Source organism: Oncorhynchus masou, chromosome 28 (genome assembly GCF_036934945.1).
Source record: "Oncorhynchus masou masou isolate Uvic2021 chromosome 28, UVic_Omas_1.1, whole genome shotgun sequence".
In the NCBI taxonomy this organism is placed as follows: domain Eukaryota; kingdom Metazoa; phylum Chordata; class Actinopteri; order Salmoniformes; family Salmonidae; genus Oncorhynchus; species Oncorhynchus masou.
In genome coordinates, this window is record NC_088239.1 from 63189477 (window position 1) to 63201172 (window position 11696).

Here is an 11696-nt window from a genome sequence, read left to right on the forward strand (position 1 = left end):
AAAGTCAAGGCTTTGGAGTGGCCATCACAAAGCCCTGACCTCAATCCCATAAAATATTTGTGGGCAGAACAGAAAAAGCTCTGTCAGGAGGAATGGGCCAAAATTCACCCATCTTATTGTGGGAAGCTTGTGGAAGGCTACCAAAAACGTTTGACCTAAGTTAAACAATTTAAAGGCAATGCTACCAAATACTAATTGAGTGTATGTAAACTTCTGACCCAATGGGAATGTGATGAAAAAAATGAAAACTGAAATAGATCATTCTCTCTAGTATTATTCTGACATTTCACATTCTTAAAATAAAGTGGTGACCCTCACTGACCCTAGACAGGGAATTTTTACTCAGATTAAATGTCAGGAATTGTGAAAAACTGAGTTTGAATGTATTTGACTTCAACTGTATGTAAATATTAGGAGGAAATGATACTCAATTCTGGAGTCATTCGATAAAACATCTGAATGTGTAACAGTTTTCTTTACTTGAAGGAGAGGTGGACCAAAACGCAGCGTGGTTATATTGATTCATGTTTAATAAAAAAAAAGATAAAAGATAAACACGAACACTACAAAACAATAAATGTGGAAAACCAAAAACAGCCCTATCTGGTGCAAACACAGAGACAGGAACAATCACCCACAAACACACAGTGAAACCCAGGCTACCTAAGTATGATTCTCAATCAGAGACAACTAATGACACCTGCCTCTGATTGAGAACCATACTAGGCCGAAACATTGAAATACCCAAATCATAGAAAAACAAACATAGACTGCCCACCCCAACTCACGCCCTGACCATACTAAATAATGACAAAACAAAGGAAATAAAGGTCAGAACATGACAGAATGTTTATTGTGTGAAAATGTGTAAACTTGAAAAGGATTAAAAGAATCCAACATTACTCATGGTAAAATAAGAATAGGAAGAAAATATGACATATATATATATACACTGCTCAAAAAAATAAAGGGAACACTAAAATAACACATCCAAGATGTGAATGAATGAAAAATTCTTATGAAATACTTTTTTCTTTACATAGTTGAATGTGCTGACAACAAAATCACACAAGAATTATCAATGGAAATCAAATTTCATCAACCCATGGAGGTCTGGATTTGGAGTCAAAATTAAAGTGGAAAACCACACTACAGGCTGATCCAATTTTGATGTAATGTCCTTAAAACAAGTTAAAATGAGTCTCAGTAGTGTGTGTGGCCTCCAAGTGCCTGTATGACCTCCCTACAATGCCTGGGCATGCTCCTGATGAGGTGGGGGATGGTCTCCTGAGGGATCTCCTCCCAGACCTGGACTAAAGCATCCGCCAACTCCTGGACAGTCTGTGGTGCAATGTGGCGTTGGTGGATGGAGCGAGACATGTGGTCCCAGATGTGCTCAATTGGATCCAGGTCTGGGAAACGGGCGGGCCAGTCCATAGCATCAATGCCTTCCTCTTGCAGGAACTGCTGACACACTCCAGCCACAAGAGGTCTAGCATGGTCTTGCATTAGGAGGAACCCAGGGCCAACCGCACCAGCATATGGTCTCACAAGGGGTCTGAGGATCTCATCTCGGTACCTAATGGCAGTCAGGCTACCTCTGGCGAGCACATGGAGGGCTGTGCGGCCCCCCAAAGAAATGCCACCCCACACCATAACTAACCCACCGCTAAACCGGTCATGCTGGAGGATGTTGCAGGCAGCAGAACGTTCTCCACGGCGTCTCCAGACTGTCATGTCTGTCACGTGCTCCGTGTGAACCTGCTTTCATCTGTGAAGAGTACAGGGCGCCAGTGGCAAATTTGCCAATCTTGGTGTTCTCTGGCAAATGCCCAACGTCCTGCACGGTGTTGGGCTGTAAGCACAACCCCACCTGTGGACGTCGGGCCCTCATACCACCTTCATGGAGTCTGTTTCTGACCCTTTGAGCAGGCACATGCACATTTGTGGCCTGCTGGAGGTCATTTTGCAGGGCTCTGGCAGTGCTCCTCCTGCTCCTCCTTGCACAAAGGCGGAGGTAGCGGTCCTGCTGCTGGGTTGTTGCTCTCCTACGGCCTCCTCCACGTCTCCTGATGTTCTGCCCTGTCTCCTAGTAGCGCCTCCATGCTCTGGACACTACGCTGACAGACCCAGCAAACCTTCTTGTCACAGCTCGCATTGATGTTCCATCCTGGATGAGCTGCACTACCTGAGCCACTTGTTTGGGTTGTAGACTCCGTCTCATGCTACCACTAGAGTGAAAGCACCACCAGCATTCAAAAGTGACCAAAACATCAGCCAGGAAGCTTAGGAACTGAGAAGTAGTCTGTGGTTATCACCTGCAGAACCACTGCTTTATTGGGGGTGTTTTGCTAATTGCCTATAATTTCCACCTGTTGTCTATTCCATTTGCACAACAGCATGTGAAATGTATTGTCAATCAGTGTTGCTTCCTAAGTGGACAGTTTTATTTCACAGAAGTGTGATTGACTTGGAGTTACATTGTGTTGTTTAAGTGTTCCCTTTATTTTTTTGAGCAGTGTATATATAAGGGGTAGAGGTGTTTAAAAAAATAATAATATATATATATATATAAACATTCACAAATTCAGAATAAAGTGTATCTTTTATATTTTTATATGATTGTTTCTCCTCATAAACAGCGGATAGCCTTGTGGTTAGAGCGTTGGACTAGTAACCATAAGGTTGCAAGATGGAATCCCTGATCTGACAAGGTAGAAATGTGTTGTTCTGCCACTGAACAAGGCAGTTAACCCACTGTTCCTAGGCTGTCATTGAAAATAAGAATTTGTGGCATAACAACAAGAATGACTGGCATAACAACAACTCTCAACAATTCTTTAAAAGAAATGTACAAGTTACAAATCTCAACAAAATTGCAAGTAAGAACTCAATAGAATGTCCCTTTGCTGTCTGGGTAGTAAACTTTTATAATTAGTTTCAAGCTTTTTTACTGTCATTATCAGGCTACATGTTTTTTTTCTCGATGCTACTTCATTTTCAAAACAAACCGCTGAGATGAAGGGGGAAAAAACGTTTCACTCCAGTGCTCAATACAGAAGATTAAAGGACTAAATTCATATTCTGAAGTACTAGTTAGTCAACAGTAGTGCTACATTGTCTCTTGATTTTGAACAGTAATGAGGGCTTTTTAAGTGTCCAATGTCAATGTTGACATTTCACAGCTTTTCGTCCAGAGTGCATCATATTTTATATTAATTAGCAGGTTGTTGTCCTGCTGTTCCATTCTATTCATGAGGAGCTTGAGATTAGCCTCTTTAACTTCATTAACTCCTCAGGTGTCAGTGGCACCAGAGAGGGAAATGAGGGGTTCACCATCAGCGCCATATAAGGGTTCTCCACCCTTCCCAGTGATGTGCCTGGACAATAGCCTGGGGATGTGTGGCGTACACTATCCTGCTCCAGAGCCTGGCTGCTGGGGTGGATCTTTAAGGGAATTGGCTGGGCTCTATCCCATAGGTCCTGGGAGGACATGAGTTTTGGGTGGTAGGGCCTCCTTGTGTCCTCCCGGGGATCCAATTTCCAGCTGTCCGGGTTACGGACGATGCTCCCTGATGGCCGAGGCTTGTAGCTGGAGAACTGGTAGGGCGCCATGGAGCGGCAGTGACTGGTACTAGGGAAGGTGGTGGTGGTGGGCCTAAGCAGGTTCCTGTGCCTCTCCAGACTCCTCTCTCTCAGATCCCCAGAACCCCTGTCCTGGTCTTTGTGATGGTTGTGGAAGACCTGGTCAGCATGTGTAGCAATGGTGGGGGAGGTGTCAGACCAGGCCTGTGCACTTTCCCTCTCCCTGGGCTCTGAGCCTGGGGTCTGGCCCATGGTTGGATCCTGCAGCGATAGATCCCCAGGCTGGGTGCCAGCAGGCCCACACAGCAGAACTCCTTTTACCCAGTCATGGAGCATCGCCAGCGGGATCTGGATCTCCATGCTTCCCTCTGTCCCTCTGGGGGTACTGCACAGAGCATCACTAAAATTGAGAGGCCCTGGACTGTGCTTGGGGCTTTCCCCTCTCCACTCCTCCCTCTTCTGGAGTTTGGGGACGTGAATCATGGAGGGGGCACTATCCCTGCAACTCTGCAGCGGAGAGGGGATGGGGGACTCTTTCTTCATGCCTGGGCTGGAGGCTGAGGTCGGGCTGCGGGAGTAACCGCCAGAGGAGGATGTGAGGTTGATGATGCAGTCGTCTCTGGTCGCTAAGGGGTAGAGGTGGGTTTTCTCCAGGGGCACCTCTCCCTCCGGCGTCTCACTGCTCTCATCTTTAACCAGCCCCTTGGCGGGGTACAGAGGTGAGACCCTATTCAAGAACCTTGGGGAGATGTTGGAGGGAGGAGGGGCGAAGGATGAAGCAGGGTGACCGCCTGACTCCTGACCAGCCTTCTTGTGACTGAGGTTGAGTGGCTCAGTCCAGCCTGAGGAGTCCTTGTACTGGTTGGCCAGGAAGCGTAGACGCTCCAGAGGCTGCTTGGCCCTCTCTGTCTGTCCTTGAGGGGAGGGGAGGCTGCTGGGGTGGCTGCTAGGGGTCAGAGGTGGGTGGACATAGGGGAGCAGATCTGGGTGGACGGGGTGGACAGGGTGGTGGTAGTACTGACTGTAGTGCACAGGCATAGGGATGATCCTCACTCTGGAGTCTGTCAGAAAGTTATGGGGCTTCTGAGAGAACAGAACAATGAGTTAGTCAATTCATTTAAATGTGTGTGCGTGTGTCTTTGTGTCTTCATCGGTGTATTAATGCTTGTCACTGTGTGTGCATACATGCTAGTGTGCGTGTGTGTGTGTATGTTTGCTTGTTAGTGTACAGTACCTGGTGCAGGGATGTCTGTAGAGCTCCGTATGTCATGCTACGCTTGGCTGTCCTGGGGCACTTGTCCTGCTCACTGAGCCTACTGTAATGTAAACGCTTCTGCTGGCATTGTGGCAGTACCTCCATGTAGTCTTCTCCTCTTACATGACACTCATACGGCAGAAGCAGCCTAAGGAAACATGAAGAACATTTATAGATACTGAACCGATTTACACAAACCACACGTACACTTAACGTACTTGCATTATCTGTGTCATAGTCATGCAAAGATATGCAAGCATCCACCGTTATGCGCAATTACACAGGTATATGCAGACAAACACTCCAGCACACATGCGAGCACAGACATGCTTGTATAATAAGTTTGCTCTGACTTACTTCTCGTAGTGTCTACGGGTGCAGGTGGCTGCACTGGTACTTCTGGGGTTTCCTCCCAGGGTGTTGTATACTTGCTTCCACATCTGCTGGGCCGTCACCTGGGAAAGATTCAGGATTATTTTAACACCATTTTATTCTGTATGTAACATAGACATACGTGAAATGTGATGCCATACATTACTAACAACCTAACAACCTCCTAACAGGTATAATAAACCATCTAACCACATGCACAGATGTATAATAGACTAGTTTAATAATACACTTCTTTCTCTAGTCAATATCATTAATAGTTGTTGTTGTATCTCTTGATAAAGAGTGGTTTGACTCTTATCCCTCCAAACTTGTCAAGGAGAGATCATGCTGCATCAAAACCTTGATAGGAATGCCAGTCTCGCAGCCTGTCAATGTAGCAGCTACCAAAGTGCTATAAACCATACTGCCTATCTGTATCATATGACACTAGTAATATCTCCCTGCTACTGCTACAGTCATTTGAGATTGTTTCTTGAAACAAATAAAAGCAGTAACTTCCGTGAGAAAGAAATGGATCTTTGACACAGACACAAATGGTTTACTAAATAAATATATATATTACATTTCCTGCTCAGACATAAGGTTATGGGTGCTATTTAAGTGACAGGAGGATAGTTTACTTTACATACAAATGAACATGATTTTCTGTTGAATCTGTGATTTGACTTGAAATATGAATTGTTCACACCTATTTTAATCAGAAACCAAGAGTGCACAAAAACATCCCACTTAAACATAATAAATATTAGAAATGTTATTGTTATTTTACCTGGTGGTAGCCACCCAAGCTTTTCACAGTCTTGTACATCATGAACAGACCGACTATAAATATAGAAACAATAAACAAAATATCAGCTGTACATCCAGTCTGAGAGATCTCAACAATTACTGTGTATGCGCGTGCTAGCACTGTATGTTTGTGTGTGTGTGTGTGTGTGTGTGTGTGTGTGTGTGTGTGTGTGTGTGTGTGTGTGTGTGTGTGTGTGTGTGTGTGTGTGTGTGTGTGTGTGCGTGTGTGTGTGTTTTTCTGCAGTACAGTATACTCACTCTGTTTGAAGCCCAGGTGTGGTATTTTCTCTATGGGTGTATTTCTCTTCTTCATGTACAGATGGAGGTCTTTGAGGAAGGTCTCCTCTCCCATCTCTTCGCCCTGTTCTGAGGGTCTCTCATCCTGGTTCTTTCCATGGGCCATTTTTGTCTGCCTGAGAACAAACACACAATACACACACAACATTACCGCAATGTTTACACAACATACTGAAGAAGAAGACAGCATCATGTGGTTCATTCATCATTGACATTCATAGTTTAAAAAAGGTATAGTAGCCTAACAGTATTTTACATAATAATCTCTCACACATTAGCAACATACTGTACAGTATCTACAATGCACATTCAACAATTTGACTGAAGCTTCCCTACCAATCAAACAATGAGTTTGACTGATGAACCAACACATAAAACCACTTTGACTACTGTACGCATTTCAACCCGTCTTCAATTGCCAACAGTTGATTTACAGTAAACCGTGTTCCAAAATAGAACTGATAACTAAATATCACCTAAACCCTGTTCTCAACGCAATGTGTGACTGATCACAACATGCCTTCTGATCGAACTCAACCATGTGTTTGTCCCTGTCAACACCCAGGCTGTCACAACTGGCAAGCTGTTCTGTTTTGTGTCCTATTGGAGAGGACAGATCAATCATATACTAGGGCTGCATTCAGTGAGGTGATGCGTTCACAACATTACAGATAGAAATGCAACATAAAAACCCAACATTATCTCATATTCTGCTAAATGGATAATCATGTTATACACAATACTTTTTCATCTGAATGTTGTGTAACATTTCACCCTTCTAAAAAGGATAAATTGTCATTGGATAAATGACATATGTGCCCTGCCGAGCTATGAGATTGGAGAGTGGAGGAGAGTCAGAGACAGAATATGGCACACTCTCACATCTGTGTGCCACTTTATTACACAACATTTAATTGAGATACAGATTCTGCACAATATATTGTATCTCTTGTATCTGTCATGTTTTTCATATGCTGATCCAGGCTCTACAGAATCTACTATAAATCTCTATGAGAGATATGTCTGTTTTATAGATTCTGATAAGGTCCTCTTTCATTGTCTACCTCTTATATATGTGAATTACATGTTTAAATATTTAGTTTGTTATTTCATGAACGTTTAATTCACATATTTTATGCAAAAGGACCTTAAAGATCAACCACCAAAGAGGCAGTACACAGAGTATGAAAATATGTTCCATTTCATCACACTGTGAAACTGTTTTCAGTGTCTCTTGCAAAGTTAAGTTAATTATGACAGATTTTTCTGTCATTGCTGAATAGAACCACAAAAGGCAATTGGTTTCCCGAGGCACCCAGGTAGAGAGTAAGCATCTAGACGGACACAATCGCCTGTGTGTTGACAAACAGCGCATTTGGAAAGTATTCAGACCTCTCAACTTTTTCCACATTTTGTTACATTACAGCATTATTCTAAAATTCATAAAATATATTTTTCCCCCGCATCAATCTACACACAATACCCCATAATGACAAAGCAAAAAAAGGTTTTTAGAAATGTTTGCAAATTTATATATATATAAATAAATACCTTATTTACACAAGTATTCAGACCCTTTGTTATGAGACTCAAAAAAATGGAGCTCAGGTGCATCCTGTTTCCATTGATCATCCTTGAGATGTTTCTATAACTTTATTGGAGTCCACCTGTGGTAAATTTAATTGATTGGACATTCGGAAAGGCACACACCTGTCTATATAAGGTCCCACAGGTGACAGAGCAAAAATCAAGCCATGAGGTTGAAGGAATTGTCCTTAGAGCTCTGAGACAGTATTGTGTCGAGGCACAGATCTGGGGGAAGGGTACCAAAACATTTCTGCAGCATTGAAGGTCCCTAACAACACAGAGGCCTCCATCACTCTTAAATGGAAAAAGTTTGGAACAACCAAGACTCTTTCTAGAGCTGGCCGCCTGGCCAAACTAAGCAATCGGGGGAGAAGGGGCTTGGTCAGGGAGGTGACCAAGAACCAGAGTTCCTCTGTGGAGATGGGAGAAACTTCCAGAAGGACAACCATCTCTGCATCACTCCACCAATCAGACCTTTATAGTAGAGTGGCCAGACAGAAGCCACCCCTCAGTAAAAGGCACATGACAGCCCGCATGGAGTTTACCAAAAGGTAGCTCAAGGACTCTCAGACCATGAGAAACAAGATGCTCTGATCTGAATGCCAAGCGTCACACACAAAGGAAACCTGGCACCATCCCTACGGTAAAGCATGGGTGTGGCAGCATAATGCAGTGGAAATGTTTTTCAGTGGCAGGGACTGGGAGACTGGTAAGGCTCGAGGGAAAGATGAACAAGATGAGCAAAGTACAGAGAGATACATAATGAAAACCTACTCCAAAGCACTCAGGACCTTAGACTGGGTCCTGTTGGAAGGTGACAACGACCCTAAGCCCACAGTCAAATAATGCAGGAGTGGCTTCGGGACAAGTCTCTGAATATCTTTGAGTGGCCCAGCCAGAGCCTGAACCCGATTGAACATCTCTCGAGAGACCTGAAAATAGCTGTGCAGCTACGCTCCCCATCCAACCTGACAGAGCTTGAAAGAATCTGCAGAGAAGAATGGGAGAAATTCTTGTAGTGTCATACCCAAGAAGAGTCGATGCTGTAATCGCTGCCAAAGGTGCTTCAACAAATTACTGAGTGAAGGGTCTGAATATTTATGTAAATGTTATATTTCAGTTTGTAATTTCTTATCCATTTTAAGTTTTAAAGCAAGCTTTCTGTAATTCTACAGATTTTGCCATGGGTCGGAGAGAAGTTTATCCATTTTATAAGAAATGTTATGCAATTCTACTCATTTTGCCATGTGGCATGGAACATTTTCTTGCAGTTTTGCAGCTAATTTCCTGCAATTCTACCCATTTTGCCATGGGTTGGAGATGCATTTTTGTAGTTTTAAAGCTAATTTCCTGCAATTCTACACATGTTGCCAATCCTTATGCCATGTTAATGATGTATGAATGAGAGGGAATAACAAAATCAATGTGGGCCCCCTGGTGGTGCCCTGTCGGTATTTGGCCAAGGTTGCTACAATTTTCGATAGCTAGACAACCTTACCAATCCAAGAATTTCCACTGACATGGCTAATTGAGTGACTGTCAGTAACTGATATAACAACAGAAAAACTGCTGATGTACAACCAAATTGTATAATTGCACCTTGTGTATTCTACTATACTAACTCTCAACAGTTAATTGAGAACCCGACAGAGTTCCTACATGAAACTTTTTTTTAAAATAAAGTTTGTTGATCGTGGGCCCACTAGTGGCCAGGGAACCTAAGCGACCGCTTATGCCACTTATGCCTGGAGCCGGCCCTGAATAGTGGTCTTCCTAAGCAGACGGCTTGCCTCCCACAATGTTAACAGTGTTCCAGTGTACACTGTTCTTTTGCACATTGCTGTTCCCCTAGGTCGGGAATTTCCAAGACAACTAACATAGCTTTGGGCAATTCAGTGTGAAATGTGAAATCACAGCAATTCACCACTTTATTTAAAAACCTTTCACCAAACTTGGGAACGTGGGACAGAACACCTCCCTCTGCAACTGGATCCTGGACTTCCTGACGGGCTTAGTCCCCTCCTGTACTCACTGTTCACCCAGGACTGCGTGGCCACGCACGACTTCACACCATCATCAAGTTTGTTGATGCCACAATAGTGGCAACAATGAGACAGTCTACATGGAAGAGGTCAGTAATCTGGCAATGTGGTGCCACCTATCCCTAAACGTCAGTAAGACCAAGGAGATGATCGTGGACTGCTGGAGAAAGAGGGATGAGTACGCCCCCATCCACATTGACAGGGTTGTTGTAGAGGTTGAAAATATTTTGCATGGGCCCTCAAATCCTCAAAAAGTTATATAGCTCTGCCCCAGTGATGTACTGGGCTGTCCGCACCACCCTCTATAGCGCCATGTGATTGATGGCGGTGCAGTTGCCATACCAAGCAGTGATGCTGGCTGCATCACTGCTTGGTATGGCAACTGCCCCACTATCAATCACATGGCAGAGCATCAAATCTGACACCAACAGGCTCCTGAACAGCTTCTATTCCCAAGCCATTAGACTGCTAAATAGATAGCAAAATGGCTACATGGACTGTATTCATTGACCCTTCTATTTTATTGGTATTTTTGCACTGACTTTATGCACACTCTACACACTCACTCACACACACTCACACTGACACACTCATGCACACATGCACACACACACATACTTAATTTGCTCACACACACATAACACAAACACATTCATACTGATTATACACATGCACACACAATCATCAAATAGACTGCTGCTACTCTGTTTATAATATATCCTGATGCCTTGTCACCTTACCCCTATACATGGGCACTGACCCTGGAATGGTCCCTGTATAGAGCTTACTTCGTTCATTATGTTTTTATTATACATTTTTTTCTAGTGTGTTTTTGGTCCACTGGACATTTTAATAAAACATTTTTATAATACTACTAATATGTACTACTGCATTGTTGGGAAAGAGCAACCAAGAAAGGCTGTACAAGTGTACGTGACAATAACAACTTCAAACTTTAAGGGAAAAAAATGTCTAATCTCAATTGAATTCCATACCCTTTTTATCCCCTGTATTGAATAATTGTATGACATTTAATGGAAATTTGACTCTGAATCAAACAACAATATGGCATATACATTGGTTTGGAAATACCATCAGTACCAAGAGTAGTATTAGTGGCTCCAAGATTTAACCACATCAGTGCCTCCTCTCACCTATAAAGACTTGTGGATTGGGAAGAAACCAAGATGATATCAGAACCATCAACCAAGCCGTCAGAAAGTAACACAAGTATTTAGTGGTGCTGCTCACCTGTGATTTCAGAGACAGAATGGAGATGGATGGGTCTCAGTCTCAGGCCTCTGCACCAGGCTACAGCGAATCCACAGGCTCTATAGATCAGAGTTTATATCTCCAGAGAGGTAGCTACAATACAGACTCAGCTCCTGTCTCTGTATGTCTCCTCCCACTCTCCACAGTCAAGACAGTATTGTCACCTCTCCCTGTCACACATAAATACTAAAACACACCTGTTATGGCACCTGAATAACATTTCAGTCCAACGCTCTCAGGGAGGTTTATACCCAGAGTGCTTCCTGCTGGGAGATGGAAGTCGGACCAGTCCAACCTGCTCGTGGCAGCGTGCCAAAGGCGTGGCATCAGAATAGACCACATAATTAACCAGAATATAGAAATAATTGCTGAGAAAAGGTGTTTTGTTCGTTATTGGTAACAACAGACATTCACTCATGCATACTTTTACTTGTTGTCAATAATAATTCTTTGTCAATGCCTGTCTCCTGTGCTGA

At 43.4% G+C, this 11696-nt stretch overlaps 1 protein-coding gene across 2 annotated transcripts; it reads right to left on the reverse strand.

Moving 5' to 3' along the window:
- Nucleotides 1-825: 825 nt before the first annotated feature.
- LOC135518052 (uncharacterized) lies at nucleotides 826-11474 on the reverse strand. 2 transcript variants are annotated; one of them, XM_064942887.1, is made up of 6 exons: nucleotides 11200-11474; nucleotides 6281-6435; nucleotides 6003-6055; nucleotides 5198-5295; nucleotides 4820-4988; nucleotides 826-4668 (listed from the first exon to the last, which is right to left on the reverse strand). In XM_064942887.1, exons 2-6 carry the CDS (start codon nucleotides 6423-6425, stop codon nucleotides 3253-3255), a joined length of 1881 nt encoding a protein of 626 aa, XP_064798959.1. In that variant the 5' UTR covers nucleotides 6426-6435; nucleotides 11200-11474; the 3' UTR covers nucleotides 826-3252. The 2 variants fall into 2 exon arrangements, with proteins under 2 accessions (XP_064798959.1, XP_064798960.1); XM_064942888.1 differs by lacking the exons at nucleotides 6003-6055; nucleotides 11200-11474 and having other exon boundaries at nucleotides 6281-6367.
- Between the last annotated feature and the right edge of the window lie 222 nt (nucleotides 11475-11696).

Bases quoted from the DNA above. Each gene is read 5' to 3' on its own strand.
- LOC135518052 (XM_064942887.1), bottom strand. From the start codon at position 6,425: ATGGCCCATGGAAAGAACCAGGATGAGAGACCCTCAGAACAGGGCGAA. The intron at 6,056-6,280 runs GTGAGTATACTG...CTATATTTATAG, and splicing joins ACACCTGGGCTTCAAACAGA to TCGGTCTGTTCATGATGTAC. The intron at 5,296-6,002 runs GTAAAATAACAA...AATCTTTCCCAG, and splicing joins GCTTGGGTGGCTACCACCAG to GTGACGGCCCAGCAGATGTG.